We start from the raw sequence: 22,747 nt of genomic DNA, 5'->3' as shown, positions 1-22,747 counted from the left end.
TAGCGATGTCATACCTTGTCTTTTGGCATTGAGCATTTTTTACACCATATTTGGCTGCGTATTTTAGGATTTTAGTGCATATTACCCTCAACACTAGTCATACTGTTATCAAGGAAATAAGTTATTGGGTGTAGGGAACATTCAACAGTATACATTGTCTTGCTTTGTTAAGGGATTTGAGGAATTCCTATGTCAAAGAACAGAACAGTTTTAAGAAAGTTTATTTTCATTTTATAATTTACAATGGCTTTCAACTTTGTCGTACACATGTATGACAAGCAAACACTTTAAATAAATAGCTTAACAATGTGTTAGTCCATCGCCAAATATCCTAGATATCACGGCAGTCTTGGTTTCTGTGAGGAATCGCCTCTGAGAATCCAGGAAGCGATTCAACAAGATATGTCAGTCCATCAGCTTAAGACTGTCTGGCCACTAATTTGTCTCTATTTTCCATCCCGCGCTAGTGCTGCAGGCAGTTTTATGAATATTGTTACCGACATGAGGGATCAGTCGAATAACAGGAAGTCGATCTACAAGACGGTGAAGTCGAGTGGATGCATCTCGTGAGTCTTGGAGGCAAGACGTCTGCCGTTGTTTATAGTATCCTTGTTTGTGCTAGTGACAGCTTCCATCACATCGCTCATGGGCTGCAATAGTGGCACGATTACCAAGTTTCACCTTACTAAGGTAATGGAATAAAGAGCAAGCAGTAGTTGTGGTAATAAGCTGTGTTTCCTCGTGAACGGACAAAATTTGTTCTGAACACGCGGAGCAGATTTCACCTTGTTTCATGTCAACAATTACAGACCGAGAAAGCATCAGTATTGTAAGTAATGCATTTGCCCCTTCCTCTTCTTTACCGCAACTGTGATCCTTAATGTTTCGCTATGGAGTATCTTGGAAGTTTGTCGTCGCTTGTAAAAATGAAACACCACTGCATCCCATAAGCGATGTAATAGGTTTGTAGATGGTCGAACCTTGTTCGTGTTGTAAAATCTAATTTCCGCTGTAAAGTGTTGAATTATCAATATTTGATGCAGTACGTCCCAACCACCCACCCATTTATTTGTCACTAAAGTGATCATTAACCCAAGCTGGTAGGCCGAACCCACAGTTCCCTTCTTAGAACTTAGACCTCTCAATTCCAGCATAGCGGGTTCAAGGCCGCAGGCGTAGTCGTATTTTTGAAGGGCGGAAAGGAATACATTCGGTTTTATAGTTAATGGGCAGTCCAAATGCCTGTATCCTACCGACACGGCTCTTGGCCTATTAACTGACCGCCGGGGACGCTACCTCACCATCAGATAGCTCTTAAATTATTTTCACGTAAGCTGAGTGAACTCTGGAAAAATCCTTCACCTGTCTGGGAATCAAACGTGAGGTCTCCCTAGATAGGGCGGGCGGCGCATGCGCTATTGTTACCCGCCGATCTGTTTCAGTACCGAAGTTCTGCAGCAATAAGAAGTGAGTGTAAGGATACTGAACATGTCTAAAGTAACTAATGCACAGGGGAATGTCAGCAGGTGAAAGGAAGACCTTTATGTTTTGTTATACATACGAATGATAGAGTAAAAGAGTGTAATTTGTGGATGATGTTATATTGTGTAGACTAACAATAACTTACAGGTTTGTGAGCGACTACAAAGAGACCTAGACAATGTTGTAAGACACACAGTAGATGGAAAGCGGCGTATAAAGACGGGATGGAAGATTTGCTAAGAGGAAAACTCCTGCCAGTGTTGTGTTGATTGGGTGGAAGCACCTCAAGAGTATCACTGTAAGTAAAGATCTTTATTAAGGCAATCATACTAGCGAGCTTGCAAATACACATGAAGTTATTTGCAACGCAAAAGACATGGTGTGTAAGTCACTGCAATAGAGTACCGGTATAGTGAATGGAACACTTACCAGGATTACATGATTCGAGATTTGAAAACAAAGGAAAGCTGCACAGTGGAGTAGTGTTGCTGAAATGTTGCAGACTTTCGCCTGGGAAGGAGACGAGCTGTGTTCCTTAGTGGGGTGCAATGATATTATCAGAGGAATGAGCTTGAATAGAGTCTTCGATGGGAAAGATTTAAGTTCGAATTCAACAGGGCAAATCGGGGCCAACATTCGCGAACAGTTTTCCCAAGCATGGATTATCATTATTCAACATCCATCTATATTTAGCAGGTGACAGATTCCCTATAAGTTGTTTACCTGTTCTTTTCTATGAAGATTTCACAAAACTTGGAAATATATCAAGAATTTCCCTTTATTATTCTAATCCCTAATTACTCCCGCCACAAATGAATATCTGCCCCAATACGTCCCCTTGAATTCCTATTTTCTCCTTATTTCATGAGTTCTCCTACTTTTGAAAGCTCCCCTCAAGATTATTCGTCTAGTAGTATCTGTCACGCCTTCTCTCTACTCATCTCAGTCGAGCAGCTCGTCTCCTTTCTTGTATACCGTGCGCCTGTGAGCTTGCATCCGGGAGATAGTGGCTTCAAATCCCACTGTCGGCAGCCCTGAAGATGCTTTTCCGTGGTTTCCCATTTTCACGCCAGGCAAATGCTGGGGCCGCACGTTAATTAAAGCCGCTTCCTTCCAACTCCTAGGCCTTTCCAATACCATCGTCGGTCGCCATAAGACCTGCCTGTGTCGGTGCAACGTAAAGCCACTAGCAAAAAAGAAAAAAAAAAGAAACCTTTCTTGTATCAAGTAATCCAGGTGTAGGTCCCACACTCACTAGAACGATACTGTAATTGGGGTCTTACCAGAGACGTTCGTACTACAACTCCTAAATACCCTCATAACCTCGGTTACAACCTCGTTGATGTTTTTACCCCAATAAAGACAATAAAGTGACACAAATGAAAATACTTTTCCCCAGTTCGAAATTAAAGCTGCACAGGAGGCCAAGCGGAAACTAACTTGTATTTAACAGGTTCGCTGCCATGAATATCAGTTCGTTACGTTTCTAGTAGCCTTGAGGCCCTGTATACGATAGTTACCGTCGAGGTTTGACCTTGGGTGGGCTCGAAGACTTTACCGGTAGTTTCTTGCCAAAATCACACAATAAATAATCATATTATCTGTTTTACGTCCCAGTTTTCGTGTTGTTCTGTGACTTTGAATGGGGGTGAAGAACCCTTACCCGTGAATTGCCTTAGCAGGGAAGATCGAAGGAGGAGGATTTAGAACAACTCAGGGCCCGAGAACACTGACCAAGGGAAATGAGATCACCAGTCACTCTGCTCGGATGACCCTCGTGTTGTGTGAAGTGGCAGAAAACTTTGTTTGGCTGTGTCGTCACGTGACGTGTCAGTGTCGTTATGAATGAAAGCTCCAAATATGGAGGCATCTCTTCATAAACAATGTCGATAACACCTGCGTATTGAAACAGTGTAAAAAGTACAAACAAAATGTCATATGAATGTTATCTCCTGCCTAAAATACTTTAGTTGATCCATACGAGATCTACACGGCATATAACAAAACCATTCCCTCAGAACCTTTAATGAAGAAACCTGGAAACCTCATTGCCTGCTGCACGCTTTCCTCCTTCCAGATCGTTGGAGACTTGTCCTATAAATCTAATCTCACGCAGCAGTGGAGTGTTTCTTCGACTTCAATAACAAAACTTGTCGTTGCAGAGCAAAGGGGAGTCTTGTGGATAAGGAACAGCATTTTTCATAAACAACTCGACTGTCCTCGCCCACTGAAGTCATACCGAGTGTTATTTAGCATGAAATATCTAAGTGGTTTCCTCCAGTCTGCATAGAACGTTTAGTCGATACTGATACCATTCACCCGGTGCGTTATTAACCTAACGAAGAATGTGAAGGCAATTCACGTATTTTGCAGCTTGTCCAACTTATACACCTTAGGTCGATTTCCATTCTTCTGATTATAGTACAACATTTTTACGGACTTGTTGGAAATTGGTTTGGTTTTTCCGTAGATGGAGAAATACCTCTCTATTATGAAGGGCAGAGGACGATGATCCACTGTCTTTCTTCTCTTCTTATCGTAGGCGACTGGTTTGAATACTTCTTGTTTGTACACATTGTTCGAGGTGTAGGATAAGGCTCTGAGAACTTTCCTAATGAACGGCGATACCTGTAAACTTTTCTTGTATTTAGCATTTCTATGTCGTTTACAGATTCTACCCCGAGAATAGTCAATAGGAGGCATGATAGTGTGCGGGCTGCGCTGAGCGACCTGCGCTGAGTAATACTCCTGCCGACACAGCGGACAAAGTGGCAGGTCGGCGTAATACTCGTCGCACCCCGGGCAGTCGTCATCCGCACAGGGGCAGCACTGGCTGCAATCACTGTTGATAAGATTGTTGCTTATGTCTTCAGCATGGTGATCGCAACTGCACTGAACTCCTCCCCCTGTGCTGGATAGATCCCCTACTTCAGCCTGTGCGCCTGCATTGTTCCTGATGGCTGCTTCTCGTCTCAAGTATTCGTTAACAATAACCACGAGTTCATCCGGCAAGCGGTCATCTTCACTCCGAGCGCTCACCAATTTACCACTGACGCCACCAGTACCAGCATTTTTCCCACCCACGTGCACTACCTCAACATCTTCACTTCCTTCTTCTACCTTTCCTCCCTCTTGGACTTCATCCTGCTCAGCTGTAAGAGGATTTTGTGCTTTAGGAGAAGCCTCATTTTCCCCTCCCTGTATTAATTTTCCCATCTTTTCTTCGTTCACTCCAGATCCCCGAGTCTCTGTAAGAATTACTGCTTCAGTGGCAGATTTCTCTACTCCAAGATTTTTTGAATCAGTATCATTCTCTGAACTGATACCCCTTCGAGCTTCTGATCCACCCTCTAATGGTTTCTTGGCATCTTCACTCACATTCTGTTGATTACTCTCAACATCTGTGCTCTCCGCGGGATTTCTACTATTCTCAGGAATCTGTCTAGCCTCCTCTGCTCCTTGAGCAAGGATTTTTGTTTCTCCCTTGACTGATTTGTCTTCTTTGACACCCTCTTCATCAGTTGTTTTCAGATCACCCTTAGCAACTCCCTCATCAGGAGGCCCAACGTCTGCAGGGATATCCACACTTCTCTCTTCAGCATTGTTAAGGGTTGTTACCTCGCCGCCAGTACTTTCGTTGTTTTCCGCCACCTGGTGAGTCGCCTCTTCCACTGTAGCAACAGTGGACTCATCGGCCGCTGTCCGTCTGTCATCATTCACACCGGCACTGTCTTCAACAGGAAAATCTAAAGAAACTCGAGTTGGTCCATTGTCTTCATTATTACTTCTACTTGCTTCCTTAACTTGATCAGTGATTCCAGTTGTTTGCCCTTCCTCAAGAGTTCCGTCCTTTTGCACAGTTTCACTGCCTCCAGAAGCTTGACTCAGGGAATTTTCCTCAGGGTTACCTATAGTCGCTACCTTATCTACTTTGGAGATTGATTCTTCGTCATTCTCTCCCTTAGTTCCGTTGGTTTGTATAGTTTCACTGCCTCCAGAAGCTTGACTTAGAGAACCTTCCTCAGGGTTACCAACAGTCGTTACCTCGCCTACGTTGGAGATTGATTCTTCCTCCCTCTCACCGTTAGTTCCGTTGGTTTGTACAGTTTCACTGCCTCCAGAAGCTCGACTTAGAGAACCTTCCTCAGGGTTACCAACAGTCGTTACCCCACCTACGTTGGAGATTGATTCTTCCTCTCTCTCTCCATTAGCTCCGGTGGTTTGTACAGTTTCACTGCCTCCAGAAGCTTGACTTAGAGAACCATCCCCAGGGTTACCAACAGTCGTTACCTCACCTACGTTGGAGATTGATTCTTCCTCTCTCTCTCCATTAGTTCCGTTGGTTTGCACAGTTTCACTGCCTCCAGAAGCTTGACTTAGGGAACCTTCCTCAGGGTTTCCAACAGTCGTTACCTCACCTACGTTGAAGATTGATTCTTCCTCTTTCTCTCCATTAGTTCCGGTGGTTTGTACAGTTTTACTGCCTCCTGAAGCTTGAGTTAGAGAACCTTCCTCAGGGTTACCAACAGTCGTTACCTCACCTACGTTGGAGATTGATTCTTCCTCCCTCTCACCGTTAGTTCCGTTGGTTTGCACAGTTTCACTGCCTCCAGAAGCTTGACTTAGAGAACCTTCCTCAGGGTTACCAACAGTCGCTACATCATCTACGTTGGAGATTGATTCTTCCTCTCTCTCCCCATTAGTTCCGGTGGTTTGTAAAGTTTCACTGCTTCCAGAAACTTGACTTAGAGAACCTTCCTCAGCGTTACCAACAGTCGTTACCTCATCTACGTTGGAGCTAGATTCTTCCTCCCTCTCTCCATTAGTTCCGGTGGTTTGTACAGTTTCACTGCCTCCTGAAGCTTGACTCAGGGAATTTTCCTCAGGGTTACCAACATTCGCTACCTCATCTACGTTGGAGATTGATTCTTCCTCCCTCTCTCCATTAGTCCCGGTGGTTTGTACAGTTTCACTGCCTCCAGAAGCTTGACTTAGAGAACCTTCCTCAGGGTTACCAACAGTCGCTACCTCATCTACGTTGGAGATTGATTCTTCCCTCTCTCCATTAGTTCCGGTGGTTTGTACAGTTTCACTTCCTCCAGAAGCTTGACTTGGAGAACCTTCCTCACGGTTACCAACAGTCGTTACCTCATCTACGTTGGACATTGATTCTTCCTTCCTCTCTCCATTAGTTCCGGTAATTTGTACAGTTTCACTGCCTCCAGAAGCTTGACTTAGGGTACTTTCCTCATGGTTACCAACAGTCACGTTGGATACTGATTCTTTCTCTCTATGTCCATTAGTTCCGGAGCTTTGTAGCTCGCTGAGGATTTCGTGACCTGGAACTTGACCTTGATCACTTTCATCGTTCTGTTGTTCGCCAGGTAGTCCCTCACTCACTGTTACGGCGTCATCGTTTCTTGCCTCACCTGGAGTTTCACCAACTGCGGTTTGCACCTGATTGAGGGAGGCTTCTTCAGGATTACCAACATTGACTTCATAATTTTTATTACTAGGTGATTCATGTTCTACGGTTGTATCACCAACCTGACTGGTGAATGATTGTTCAGGAGTAACGTTGCTGTTTTCAACACCAGTTGATTGTTGTTCTCCTGTCTCTTTGTTTACAGGCAATGTGACGTCGCCACCACGGTCATAAACCTCCTCACGTTCTTCATTTAGCCCGACAGTTTGCTCTTGCTCTCCTCTTCGTTCGCTTACACTTACTGCAGGACTACCATCACTCGCTTCCTCCACTTTATCTCCGGTCACTTCAGAACGGTCGGTTTCTTTACCGTTATTTTCGCTCGGAAGTTGATCAGTAACAGCCTCATCTTGTACCACATTACCATTGTTCTGTACGTTATATTCCAAAGTTCCGCTGGCTTGTTCCTCATTAGCTTCTCCAGCATCTTGTTTCTGTTCAGTGAGGCTACCAACACCAATACGCTGCTCGTCAGCTGGTATTCCACTGGTCCCAACATCGTCGTTTTGACCCTCATTAGAGACCTCGGCATCCTCTTCCTTAGCTGCAGGAACTCCCCCTTGGCTAGTCGCAGGATTTGGCTGCTCATTATCCTGAGCGTCGTCTGCTACAGCGCTTTCCGCAGGTGACCCTGGTTCCTGCACCACCACACCTCCGTTGCTGCCTTCCGAAGTCCTACTCCCCTGCGTAGCCCCACTGACTTCTATTTCCGTATTTCCAGATTCGTGTTTGTAAGTGGCGCTGTTAGAACTGTCAGTGGTAGAGTTTCCTCCAGATGTCGTACCTTCCCTACCTTCATTCTGACTGCCAGACATCTCCTCTTCTCCTTCTGTACTATTGCTAGTTTCTCCTTCTCTCGCATCATCGAGAGCTGTAGATTCACCATCAGCTCTACGTTCCACCCCATCCCTCATGTTTTCAATCATGCCACCGTTCGTCTCCTGTCCTTCATTTGTTATTTCTTCCGCGTTGTTAATCTCTGAATTTCCTTTGGTGGTTCCTATCTGAGGAGGATTATTTGAGAGCTGGTCGATATCAGCATTCGATTCCCCAACTTTATCTCCCATCGCAGTTCCACTTGTATTGTTTTCCATACCACTAGCAATTTCAGATTCGTTGTTTGTGTCCTGGTTAACATTATTTGATCTATCTTCAGTTGGCACATTCTCAGTAGCTTGGATATCATCAACACTTGTTCCCTCAGCGACATCACTTGAACTTTCAGCTGTTGGTTCTCCATCCACTGTGCTTTCTCCATTGGAGGCTTCATTCATTTCAGGGTTTGGGTTTGTTCCTCCTAATTCATCTGTTGCCTCGTTTACACTACCCGTTTGGTGCTTTTCATCGGTAGAATTTGCCCCATCACTGGCCACAATTGAACTTCTTTCACCTGTACTGTTAGCATATTCATTTTTATCCCTCACTTCTTCCTCAGTTGTCCGCGTATTAATTTCCATCGTTTCACCATTTTGTCTGTCAGCACTCTGATTCTCTCCTAATATATTATTTACTTCTGTTTCGCCATTACTTTGTCCTGTACTTCCTGTCAAAGCTCCCGATTCCTTCAGGCCGTCAGCTGCTTGTTCCACATCTGGATTGTTGTTTGATATTCCAGAGGCCCCTTTAATACCACAGGAAACATCTTCGCTGAATGTAGATGAGTCATCTTCACACTTTACTTCGTCTCCTTCCGTACCCGATGTCTGGAATTTCTCTTGCTGTGGCAGGCTAGTTCCAGATGATAAAATACTATTGTCTACTGTTTCGTTAGCTGAAACTTGAGTGTTGGGCAAAATTACACCTCCTCCGCTACCTACTTCCGTCACACCAGCCAAGTCACTCTGAGGTACACCATTAGTTTTATCGAGAGACAAGCCACTGCTGGCTGACAACAGATTTTCATCATTCATGGACTCAGCCTCCTTTCCGTATGCGCCGGTATACAGACCGTCGTACATGTCCCTGTCATCCATTACTCCATAGGCGTAGAACGGACCGTCGACATTGTCATCAACGTCTAAGGTGTAGCCATGGCCGTCTGCAATGGCGTAGCTGTAAGAGTGCAGATTCCGCTTGTACCTCACGTTATGTGAGGGGGCGCTTCCAAGGAACAGAGCATCGTCGTCAGCCCAGATGCTGGCGTCTGGTGAGATGATCTGCGAACATGGAAGAAACAAATTACTTTGTACAGCAAACACATGAATTTGTTTTATTCGCAGACAAGGCGCTAAAATATTTAGTAATCATCTTTGTCGCACCATGGATATTAGACAATGTTAGTGATTATCTTTTAGTTTAAATCACACAAGCTGAGCGTTCGCTGCACGAACAAATCATCGTGAATCTTAATTATAAAACTGGATGGAAGATTACACTACCTATGTACAAGTGTATCCACAGCAATGTTGTAATGAGAGCAGTGGCGGCTCGTGAAAAAATCGTCCTACGTGCTACAAAAAACAAGCTAAATACGCTGTTTTAAATCTGCATATTGCCATGATGAACAACGCATACTTCAAACTTGGTAATACTACTACTACTACTACTACTACTACTACTACTACTAATAATAATAATAATAATAATAATAATAATAATAATAATACAACTTTTCTCACAATTTATAACTCAGAACAAACAAAAACAACATTAATTTGGAAGTAGATGAATTCTTCGACAACTGTCTACGAGATAAATAATTCATTGGAGAAATATTGTTTTTACTAACCTAATGGCGCAACTTACATCAGTGCAAATAGAATCGTGGGAATATAGATCCCCACTAAGAACACTAATTTAATTTCACTTTATATACACTGCAGTGGATAAATAATTTGATAAATCTTCGTATAAACTTTACCACTAACACAATGACAGAAAAAACACGCACCAGTAATATAACCGCGAGATTAAAAACCGCACAAAGCAACTAAAAGAGCTGCCAACTGATTCACTGAGACCTCCTCTATTACCAGAGTAAATGTCCGGCTCCATGGCTAAATGGTTAGCGCGCTGGCCTTTGGTCACAGGGATCCCGGGTTCGATTCCCGGCAGGGTCTGGAATTTTAACCATCATTGGGTGTACGTGTTGTCGTCATCATCATTTCATCCTCATCACGACTCGCAGGTCGCCTATGGGCATCAAATCAAAAGATCTGCATCTAGCGAGTCGAACATGTCCTCGGATACTTCCGGCACTAAAAGCCATACGCTATTTCATTTCACCAGAGTAAATTACATTGTAATGCGGGATAACATTTAGGGTCAGTCACCTACGAATTCCTTATTTTTGACACAAAAGGAAGATGGATATTTTAATAAGCATGCGTGAGATAGATTGCCTCCACTTACTCTTTACTTTCGAACCCAGACGATGCTACTCTCTAGTGGCTGATTCGCTTACCACGTTCAACATAAGCACGGCCGACTGGATCCCTCGCTGCGCTCCGGGTAGCAGGAGACATCGAGTAATTCTACCCCCTTGCGGGAGAGGAAGTAACTATAAACGGGATCAGTGAAAGTTGATCCCGGTTTACGGTATACTCCGCCGGCTACGGGGAGTGTTGCAAACTTGGGTGCGCCTGCGTATTGCTTCCTCCAGGCTACAGGCAAGGGCTCACTTCACATGAGCACGAGCCTTGTTCCCCGGGAGAACGGCGCTAGGTGTTCGACAGATCTCGTCCTGATTTGCACAAAACACAAATTCATATCGTACTCAAAACGAAAAGGCACCAGGATAATTGTACTGTACATAAATAATATTCCTTACAGTTCCAAGCTACGTGCTGGAGCCCGGTAGCACGTACTGACCGGCCGCCACTGAATGAGAGGGCGTTTATGATCTGTAATCATTAGAATGATTGTCATTATAACGTCCTGTATAAAATTATACGAGGTATGGTATTTTGAAGAAGATATCATTATGTCAGCTTTTTTGGCGTGCAAGTAAAACGTGAAGCAGTGTATTTCCAAACGAATATTATCATAAGATATTATATGGATAACATGTGTAGCTCTTAACGAAATCTAAGAAAAAATCTGCAGCAGGTAACGCACGGTAAGAGCTTTTGTGTTTTCTTTTTACGGTTGCATGTTCGATGTTTTTGTGTTTGCGACGTGCAGTTTAAGACAAGGTATATGTTTAGCTGAGACATTTCTCGTAAAGAAGAAGAAATCGTATGACATAACCGGCCGCATTTCTTTTGCGATACAGTTAACTCTATCTTAAGTAGATTTCACGAAAAACATTGATTTCTCAACTGCCAACCTTGTACTCTAATAAAGGGTAAACTCACACTGTAACATCCAAAATGAAACTTACCTTGCATTGTGAAATGAAGTTTAGTTTTAATTGATGACTTAGAAATGAAAGTGGGATGACATCACTGCGTAGCTCTGTCGCCCTAGTTCCTGTGTCTTTGTGTATAAACAATGCACTTACTCGTGAAGCCGTGGGAACGACATCAGACGACTGATTCGTGAAATTTCAGAGGCGGAAAAACAACGAGTGTTTCGGATTTTCTTTTTACGCCCATAGAACGTTTCAATGGAGAACGATGGATACAGTTTTCAACTTCATCCATTATTAAAGTTGATTAATTAATTAATAATTTAGGACTACCGTATGAACGGCCGCCTACCCCGCGACTCTAGCAATCCTATTCCAGTAGTGAACACTAACATGCAAGCTCGCTTCACATAACATCCGCACGGAGCTGTGATGATCTGCAGTCACGATGATTATCATCAGCTCTCATTTACTGTAATCATGCATAATTTCTATTGCTAACTTGGTTTGGATTCTGTTGTTGTTTTAGAGCCGCGATAGACATCGTTAGCGAAGATCTTAAGAGTTATTTACTCGGTAATCATTAAGGCATTCCCGCCACGACGCACGTGTAAGCTGTGTTGTATTTCTTGACGAGTTATTAACCCCGCGCAAAGGAATATCTTTTGTGAAACTTGTATAATGAGTGTTGAGATGAGACGAGTGTAGAGTACAAATGGTTAAAGAAATTAAGAGCAAAGCCATCTCCGTACAGGCCATGAAGGCCCTTGGAGTGGTGGAAGGTAAAGGCTTCCACTATTCGTAAGCTCGTCACTTGATGGGGTAGAGTGGTTAGCTCTACGCCCGGCCGCCTTTGCCCCCAGGAAATGACCTGGTACCTCACGGCCATGTGCACCTTCGGAAGTGGAAACCTAGTTTCTTAACTTCTTCGACTTCCTGACGGGGATTCGAATCCACGTCTTTCCAGGCGAACCGAGCACACCTTTACCGCCTAGGCCCCTCCAAAATGTTAGAGAAATTGTAAGAATGAATCATTTTATTAGTAGATCTCCAGATAAGCGAAGTGGAATGAAAACTATTTTAAAAGGTGAAGACATCATGAACTTAACAGGATGGTGAAAATACACTATGATTTGCTTCCTTCGAATAGCTCGCATTATGGGCAGAAGAAATCTCAGCGATAGTATTTTGACAACCCGAATCTTAATATTGTTAAGTTACGTATACAGAACCTTCCAGCAACATGATTTCGAAGAGTGAGGGGAAAGTCTCAAGATGAAGAGAGTATCCCTTATGCTTTCCGTTACCCCAGAATTGACACCAGGAATTCTTGTCGTGAAACAGAAACTGTCCCAAATGTCAATGTAAATGAGAAGAATGTTCCCTACGACCTTCAGAAAAGCAGGGACAAGAGCCTGAAAGAAGAGTACCTGAACTCAGTATAGGCGGAAGATAGCGATACACTTGTGGTAAAGTTTGATTATGCCAAGTTCTAGAAGCGAATTTGTAGCTTTATGTTTTCAAAGTATAGCTGTGCATATTACTTATTTTTTACGAAAGTGGGGGCGAGAAAAGATCCCCATTATCTGTGTTCATTTCTACGTGAACCTTATGTCCAAATCTGCAAAAAATAACAAGTATCAAGAAGATAGTAAGAGCTAGTATCAGATTCATGCGGGTCAGAAAATAAGAACATGACAGTTGTAAGATTTTATTTATGAATTTCAAAAGCGCATGATATCACAATAAAAATCATATCCCCTGTAAGAGGCCACTCGTACAACCAATGCAACCAAAATATTGGTCCTTGCGGTAATGTTCTGAAGAGCATTAAATTCATTAACACTATCTCAACATTCTTAGCACCTATAGGAAAACTCCCATGCATTTTGGATTGTTACAAGCAGCAACTTAATTGAATATTAGTGTGCAGCACTACATTCGTATTTCGGGAAGAAGATAAAAGCAAGAATGATCAGTTTAGCACACATAAGTCTGTTATTCCTTCTTTCGGACCACGCTGCTCCTATATTCAGCAGCATTACATCCTTGCCGTCTGATCAAGAAAGGGTTTCTTCCATTAATCAAGCGCGATTTGTAGCAGTGAAGCAACCGTGCCCTGTTTTGGAGCCAACAGTAACACATTGTCACTGACATTAAGCAAGAAAATTCAGCAAAAATCAAGATTATAAAAAATGTTAGAGCAAATGCAACTTTCAGTGACAGCGAGGAAAAAGAAACCATTTTGGCCATTGTGAAATTCAAATAATCATAAATATGTCTCCCGGTCATGACCATGTATCGACGGCTGCTAATTCCACATGACTGCCAGCCATAAGACATAGCCTGCACTGTTGTTAGGTAACATTGGCTGACCACCCATCCATACCTTACATAATAGCCTGCACTGTTGTTAGGTAACATTGACTGTCCACCCATCCACACCTTACATCATAGCCTGCACGGCTGTTAGGTAACATCGTCTGACCACGCATCCATACCTTACATCACAGCCTGCACGTTGTTAGGTAACATTGTCTGACCACGCATCCATACCTTACATCATAGCCTGCACTGTTGTTAGGTAACATTGTCTGACCACCCATCCATACCTTACATCACAGCCTGCACGTTGTTAGGTAACATTGTCTGACCACCCATCCATACCTTACATCATAGCCTGTACGGCTGTTAGGTAACATTGTCTGACCACGCATCCATACCTTACATCACAGCCTGCACGGTTGTTAGGTAACATTGTCTGACCACGCATCCATACCTTACATCACAGCCTGCACGGTTGTTAGGTAACATTTTCTGACCACGCATCCATACCTTACATCACAGCCTGCACGTTGTTAGGTAACATTGTCTGACCACCCATCCATACCTTACATCACAGCCTGCACGTTGTTAGGTAACATTGTCTGACCACCCATCCATACCTTACATCACAGCCTGCACGGCTGTTAGGTAACATTGTCTGACCACCCATCCATACCTTACATCACAGCCTGCACGTTGTTAGGTAACATTGTCTGACCACCCATCCATACCTTACATCACAGCCTGCACGTTGTTAGGTAACATTGTCTGACCACCCATCCATACCTTACATCACAGCCTGCACGGCTGTTAGGTAACATTGTCTGGTCATCCATCCATAACTTACATCGCAGCCTGCACGGTTGTTAGGTAACATTGTCTGACCACGCATCCATACCTTACATCACAGCCTGCACGGCTGTTAGGTAACATTGTCTGGTCATCCATCCATAACTTACATCGCAGCCTGCACGGTTGCTAGATAACATTGTCTGACCACCCATCCATAACTTACATCATAGCCCGCACGGTTGTTAGGTAACATTTTCTGACCACGCATCCATACCTTACATCATAGCCTGCACGGTTGTTAGGTAACATTGTCTGACCACGCATCCATACCTTACATCATAGCCTGCACGTTGTTAGGTAACATTGTCTGACCACGCATCCATACCTTACATCATAGCCTGCACGTTGTTAGGTAACATTGTCTGACCACCCATCCATACCTTACATCACAGCCTGCACGTTGTTAGGTAACATTGTCTGACCACCCATCCATACCTTACATCATAGCCTGCACGTTGTTAGGTAACATTGTCTGACCACCCATCCATACCTTACATCACAGCCTGCACGGTTGTTAGGTAACATTGTCTGACCACGCACCCATACCTTACATCACAGCCTGCACGTTGTTAGGTAACATTGTCTGACCACGCATCCATACCTTACATCGCAGCCTGCACGTTGTTAGGTAACATTGTCTGACCACCCATCCATACCTTACATCATAGCCTGCACGTTGTTAGGTAACATTGTCTGACCACGCATCCATACCTTACATCACAGCCTGCACGGTTGTTAGGTAACATTGTCTGACCACGCATCCATACCTTACATCATAGCCTGCACGGCTGTTAGGTAACATTGTCTGGTCATCCATCCATAACTTACATCGCAGCCTGCACGGTTGCTAGATAACATTGTCTGACCACCCATCCATAACTTACATCACAGCCCGCACGGTTGTTAGGTAACATTGTCTGACCACCCATCCATACCTTACATCAGAGCCTGCACAGTTGCTAGGTAACATTGTCTGACCACGCATCCATACCTTACATCGCAGCCTGCACGGTTGCTAGGTAACAATGTCTGACCACCCATCCATAACTTACATAATAGCCTGCACGGCTGTTAGGTAACATTGTCTGACCACCCATCCATAACTTACATAATAGCCTGCACGGCTGTTAGGTAACATTGTCTGACCACGCATCCATACCTTACATCGCAGCCTGCACGGTTGCTAGGTAACATTGTCTGACCACCCATCCATAACTTACATAATAGCCTGCACGGCTGTTAGGTAACATTGTCTGACCACCCATCCATACCTTACATCAGAGCCTGCACAGTTGCTAGGTAACATTGTCTGACCACGCATCCATACCTTACATCGCAGCCTGCACGGTTGCTAGGTAACATTGTCTGACCACCCATCCATAACTTACATCACAGCCTGCACGGTTGTTAGGTAACATTGTCTGACCATCCATCCATAACTTACATCGCAGCCTGCACGGTTGCTAGGTAACATTGTCTGACCATCCATCCATAACTTACATCACAGCCTGCACGGTTGTTAGGTAACATTATCTGACCACCCATCCATACCTTACATCAGAGCCTGCACAGTTGCTAGGTAACATTGTCTGACCACCCATCTATACCTTACATCACAGCCTGTACTTCCGTCATGCACATTTTCAGATGACCCTCAGCTACGAGATATATTTACATGAACAGTGTTGACGAGTGACAGTGACGATTCATATTAACGTATTAAACGTAAAGTTGTGACAAAATGACTTTAGTCAAGGAATAATGGTGGTGCAGTTTTCTTTATATCTCATGGAGGAATATATCGTCGTTGCGGTACAGAACCTCCTATGTGACAATATTTTTGGAGATATACTGGCCCACAGCACATACATTATGAAGAGCAAGAATGCCTTGACAATATTCACACAATATTGCACCTTAGATGACAGAACCTCACCGGCCAATGTTCTAAGCTAAAATATTTCACATAGGAGATTTTGTCCCGACAGGGACGATATGATGATCAGTGGATCAGTGCTAGAGTGTCGGCCTTCGCATCCCAGGATAGCGTGTTCAAACCCGGTGGAGGTAGTCGGAGTTTTGAAGGGCGGAAAAAGGTCCATTGAACACTCTATGTCGTACGATATCGGTACGTAAATGATCTCTGGTGACACATTTGGTGTTTACCTGACAAAATTAATTAAATCTCAACCACCGACGCCCAAGAGAGATCCGATTTATTCGGTCTACCATCTAGTAACCCTAGAGCAAAACGGAACGTCCACATTGACAGGCAAACAACCAGATGTAGATAAATAAAAACACTGTAGCTGCGGCCACGTAACTTTTTTGGCTAATGGCTTTACGTCGCACCGACATAGATAGGTCTTATGACGACGATGGGATAGGAAAGGCCTAGGAGTAGGAAGGAAGCTGCCGTGGCCTTAATTAAGGTACAGCCCCAGCATTTGCCTGGTGTAAAAATGGGCAACCACGGAAAACCACCTTCAGGGCTGCCGACAGTGGGATTCGAACCCACTATCTCCCGGATGCAAGCTCCCAGCCGCAGGCCCCTAACCGCACGGCCAACTCGCCTGGTCACATTATTATTATTATTATTATTATTATTATTATTATTATTATTATTATTATTATTATTATTATTATTCACTTCAGTATATATCTGCTGTTTATGTTCATGCTTGCATGATTTTCTTATGGAGAAAATTCAAGAACTTGTTATTTTGTATAATTTTTACAACTTTTGATTCAGTGCTTATTTCACATGTGTTCACTATAATGGTAGTTTTGAGGGTCTCAGTAGCAATGATTCTTTGTCAAAAATGTGAGTTACCACCGTGGCAGGGTAATGATTGCGTGTCAAAAGCCCAGATTCGATGCCAAACTACAATCGTAATGAAATGAAATGGAGTATGGCTTTTAAAGCCGGGAGTGTCCGAGGACAAGTTCAGCTCGCCAGATGCAGGTCTTTTGATTTGACTCCCGTAGGCGTCCTGCGCGTTGTGATGAGGATGAAATGATGATAAAGACAACACATGCACCCAGCCCCAGTGTCAGCGGAATTAACCAATTATGGTTAAAATTCGCGACCCCGCCAGGAATCGAACCCAGGACCCTTGTGACCAAAGGCCAGCACACTAACCATTTAGCCATGGAGCCGGACTACAATTATGATAAAGTGTTAACAATAGCTCAGTCTACTTCACTTACCAAGTCTGTCGTAATAATAATAATAATAATAATAATAATAATAATAATAATAATAATAATAATAATACTCTTCACCTGACGGAGTGGTATTAAATAACGACCTTTGAAAAATATTCGGTTTAGAGACACTAACGCACAGAATGCTGCATTCAGTTTTGTAAAAAAAAAATTTGTCACAAATGCAACACAAATATTACCCACATTGGTATTCCTGCAAGTTGAACAGTATGCAAAGTGGACCTCAAGAGCTCCTCAATTACCCTTCCCTAATTGGGCTGGGCTTCTCGTTTGTATGTGTCAAAAAGTAAGGGGAAAACGGAAATGAGACAGGTTTTCTTTCCTATCCAACTCCTATTCTTTCCCGACCCTCGCGTATTAGTTTCCGAGGCCGAGCTAGTCCTTTATTTTCACCCCCTTTTGTTCTTTCTTCGAAGGGTGGAACCTCTGTCAGAACAGGGTGAAGGAAAGCGTGTGTCTCGTAAGTAGTACGTCTTGTTTCGTGATTCAATCCAACACTTGAGAAATATTTCTCCGATACCCGTATTCAAACGTCAAATTTGTAATGTCTGTAACCGTACGGTGAGGTGTAGAAAACAGTGCAAATCTATTAAAGAAAAATGGTGTCAAAGTTCCCCTTAGAGAAATCAAATGAGACCAAAATTGATAGCGATTAATTTTTTTACATGCTAAGAATTGTTTTTGAGAGGCATCAAATTGAGTGCATCGACTAGCCTATGAAACTGCTATTTCTCTGGAGTACTCCTCATAACCATATGAACCTTTATCTACAAACCCGTTTATGAGATTTATGAAGATAATCCAATTTCCTCGAAACATGTAAAACGTGAAAATGAAAGTACCCTAGTCCTCGGAAACCGTCAGGGTCGGATAAGAACAAGAGTTGACCAACGAAGATCAATGGACAAGATGAAAGGGAGGAGCGTGGCACATCTAAGTGGAAGCAATGTCAGGAATCAGCGTGGTAGGCAATCGACGCTCCCATGGTAAGAGCCCATGGGGCCCCTTTTAGTCGCCTTTTACGACAAGCAGTGGAAACCATCCCCATCTAGGGGTTCGTTGAGACAAATCTCAATGAAACTTTGATGAATGATCAATTCACATATCGTAAATGTGTTGGCCATATACACAAAGGTTAGCAACCATCTCCACACGACAGCCGTGTGCGCTGCAGAACGGCCAATGACGAAAACATTCAAACTGCAAAGGACGGTACTTTTAGTGCAAGCAGTGTGGGCAGTAGGTATAACTACACGAGACTGTTGTAGGGGATGATCGAATAAAATGGTTTCTTTTCAGAAACTCATTGACCTGGGAGAGTCAAAAACACTGGGACAGCGTGCAACACCAAGCGTAGACCATTTATTACGTTTTCCTGAATGAATAACGCAAATTTTACATTTCTTAGTGCAAATTCTGTCATTCCCATCCGAGAAGTTGTACATCGTAGTTTGCACGCTTCCACCGCGTACAGGAGTGCACGCTCACGCAATAATAAACCAAGAGATGTAATGTTTGTTGTGGATACACAGAGGGATTCAGAGATATAGTCGGTTTGAACATTATTGTCTCCAGCCCTGAAGATGGTTTCCCGTTGCTTCCCATTTTCACACCAAGGCATACCTTATTTGAGGCCACGGCCGCTTACTTCCCACTCCTAGCCCTTTCCTATCTCATCGACACCATAAAACCTATCTGTGTCGGTTGATATAAAGGCAATATAAAAAAATCAAATGAAAAGATATTTAAGTAACAATAACTCATATTTACTTTCATTCTCATCATTTCGAAAACAAAGCGTCGTGTAAAATGAAAATTACACTATTTACTCTGGAGTGGTGGCGTATCTTAGTTAAGGAAATTCGTTTCTTTCAGTACTTGCTAGCTCAAAATTAGTTGGGAACTCCTTACCAGTGCGGACCCAGACAATTCCTTACATTTTATATTTAATGAGGAATCACATTCAAAGATGACGAGCATTTCGAAACTTAATTTTAATCCATTTGAAAGGGACTGACGTACCAACCCCCGAGATTCTGAACCACAAATCAAGGAAAAGAACCGAAAATGAGGTTTTGGTTGTAGCAGACGCTCCAAACCTCGGCAGATGGTGATAGTCTTGAAAGCAGTTATAAGGGTTCTGCACAGACATTTAAATCAGTCTAGCTTTGCTGTTTCTCGAAATTAACTTCTAGAATCCATGATGCTCGAGAAAAATCAGCTTCATAACTTGTACTGTCCGTTTATAAAATGGTTGGAAACCTCAGTCAACGCTTGGAATAATCAAGTGTTTTTAAGATGTGATGCTACCTATCATTAAAAATATTGTTAAAACAATTAATACTGTAACAAACTTTTATAAAAGTAACAACCGAGTTTCCAAGCTGGAAACAAAATATAAATGCACCTAGGGCATTTTTAAACATAAATTTTTCGAAAGGGGGTGGGCATTGTTCCTCTTGGTTTAAGTCAATTTATCTCCAGGGTGCAGAAACACTTTGTTTCGTAAATGAAGGGAGTGCTAGATGGCATGGTCAACTTGGAACCACAGCTCTGCGTGCTACGCGCGCTTAAACATTTAACCTCGCAGGCAATCAAACTGCATTGTTTGTTTTCTGACATAGCCTAAATATGTTTTATGGCTGGCGGTCATCCGAAAATTTGTGTAACTTGATGTGACAAAATGTGTGACGGAAGTGCAACCATAACAACCGTGCAGGATGTGATGTCAGGTGTGGATGGATGGGAGACATATTTATGATCATTTGATTTTCGAAAAGGGAAAAGTACCTCAGAGCAGATGTTCAGAATGTCTTCCTTTAGCTTGGCGGCAACAATTCAGAGCGGCAAAAATTCATATCGACGCAACAATGATTCGCGTATTCTTTGGTATATTCCCAGCACTTCTCGATCACGATGTGGAACCTAAACGATCCGTGCTACTAAGTCCTCCTCATTGTCAGCTGCTTTTCATACGCCAGGTCTTTAATGTGACCGCACAGAAAAGGAAGTCAAGAGGAGTAATATATATATATAGAGCACTTCTTTAATTTGAGAAACAAACTCTTTCTGCATCCTCTATATAAATATCAGGTTAAAATCAACGATCATTTCCTAATTTCCTAATTTCTTATGTAATGTTTTTACGTCTGTGTGGGGAAGTGTGCTGGAATTACGCATAACAGGAAAAGAAGGATTAAAAATACAAAACAGAAATAATTCAATTGTCTCGATTCCGATATAACATTAAAACATCGGTAAAGATATTCAAGAAAGCGTTTCTGTTGGAGCTATGGAAAATGCTTCTTTAAGACATCGTCGTTAGAAAAAAAAGGTCTTAAAATGGGAAAGAAAACTTAATGGTGTTTAAGGGAGGTCTTCGCAGTTGAATGTAGATCTGGAATGTCAAGATCATTTAATCAATCAATGTGAATTTCAAAGAATTAAAGAACTTGACGTGTTGCCGACTATTCTACACGATTTTGTTGGTTAATTTATCAAAAATGGCTCGCTTTTGCGGCAGGTGTCGCAGGTGTTGTTGTGACTGGCCAATACGAATACAAGTAGAACTGAGCCCCTCCAAAGAAAACAACGAGAACACCTCCTGTTCGTGCAAATTTCTGTAGTTATTATTATCATTAATGCTTTCACGACCCGTACTTCTAGACATGATATATGCTTTTTGCGCTTATGCCGTTTCAAGGAAATAAGATTAAAGTCTTTACCTTTCGCAAAGAACTTTGTTCTGCGTCTTCAGAAGAAACTCTCGACTGTTCACGAGGAAGATTTCTGCAAGAATTAATCACGAGACATTATTCTGTGACAAATAATGGAATACTTGTTCAGTAAACAGATTGGGAGCTGGCAGAAATATTTGGTGTAGTATTTTGTCATTTTTCAGACCTTATACCCGTTTAATTTACGATTTTTTAGATGAAAAGTTATCAAAAAGTGTTCAGGTGGGAAAGGGCGCGTTGCTGGATGACAGAAGACAGAAACCGTATGGGAATGTCTGACAGTGGAAGGAGGAGTTGAGGAGGCCGGCTGTAACGCTATATTTACTCCAGCTTGAACTGGTATGCAGTTGATGTTCTTTACGACTGACACTCACTCACCTTGTAGAGACAGGCCACAAGAACCGGAAGAAGAATCCATCTGAGTCGCACCATTGTCCGGGTTAGACGTTCTACGCCAGTTCCGATGAGCGGAAACACCTTTATAGCCAGACCGGTATCTTCGTCTTTGATTACATGACAGTTGACAGCACGCTCGCAGATAACCGCTCTGAGTCACACATTCTTATTACAACAAGCCTCTTCGAGACTCCTTATCTTCGAGCATGAAGCAGAGCTGCTAATAGCGGCAATTTAACACCAGACATCTCGCTCATACTCATATCGTCTCACATCCCGATCTCACTTCTGTATTAAGGCTGCCCCAGGGTTTATTGTCTCCTCGTTAGAAGAAATCTTGCTTTTCGAGGAGACAGGTTAAGAGGGCCTGAGAATTTCTGATTCGACCCGTCGAAACGAAGAAGGCAATACAAGCCATAGGAAGCTGGTGTAAGTGAAGAACTACGAAGGCGAGGTCACAGTTCGAGAGATACCAAGTATGTCTGTAACATTTATGGTCTGCCTACTGGGGACGACAAAGGCATCGACGAATCTGTTTGTAACTTAAAATGCACTATTCCTCATTAAAATGATGCCATGTGATCTCTTTTTAGTTGACACCTCTGGGTGACCTGCGCGTCTGAATGGGTGTGGTGGTTGTCTGATACCCGGTGTGCATCAACAGCTCCAAATGAGCACCGTGCAAGGTCCGGATTGAATGCAGGCTTTTGGCGCGCAATCTACAGCATTAAAGTGATCAGTATGGTTATTTCCAAAACCTGGCATGTACCTTCAGATGTGAATGAACCACTAACCAGGCTCTGTCGTCAGTTGAGTCAGTACCATTCCTTCTAAGCTCCTAAACATCTTACTGTCAAGTAAATAAAATAAATAAATAAATAGATAAATAAATAAATAAATAAATAAATAAATAAATAAATAAATAAATAAATAAATAAATAAATAATATAAACA

At 42.8% G+C, this 22,747-nt stretch overlaps 1 protein-coding gene across 1 annotated transcript; it reads right to left on the bottom strand.

The window, feature by feature from the left end:
- Nucleotides 1-205: 205 nt before the first annotated feature.
- LOC136857467 (dentin sialophosphoprotein) lies at nt 206-21,847 on the bottom strand. The gene is made up of 2 exons (XM_067136142.2): nt 21,776-21,847; nt 206-9,123 (listed from the first exon to the last, which is right to left on the bottom strand). The coding sequence occupies exons 1-2, from the start codon at nt 21,827-21,829 to the stop codon at nt 3,841-3,843; spliced, it is 5,337 nt and encodes a 1,778-aa protein (XP_066992243.2). The 5' UTR covers nt 21,830-21,847; the 3' UTR covers nt 206-3,840.
- Nucleotides 21,848-22,747: the final 900 nt, after the last annotated feature.

The sequence above is a fragment of the Anabrus simplex genome, chromosome 1 (genome assembly GCF_040414725.1).
Source record: "Anabrus simplex isolate iqAnaSimp1 chromosome 1, ASM4041472v1, whole genome shotgun sequence".
Classification (NCBI taxonomy): domain Eukaryota; kingdom Metazoa; phylum Arthropoda; class Insecta; order Orthoptera; family Tettigoniidae; genus Anabrus; species Anabrus simplex.
Note: the sequence above shows the minus strand (reverse complement) of the source record. Positions and strands in the feature narration are given on the sequence as shown.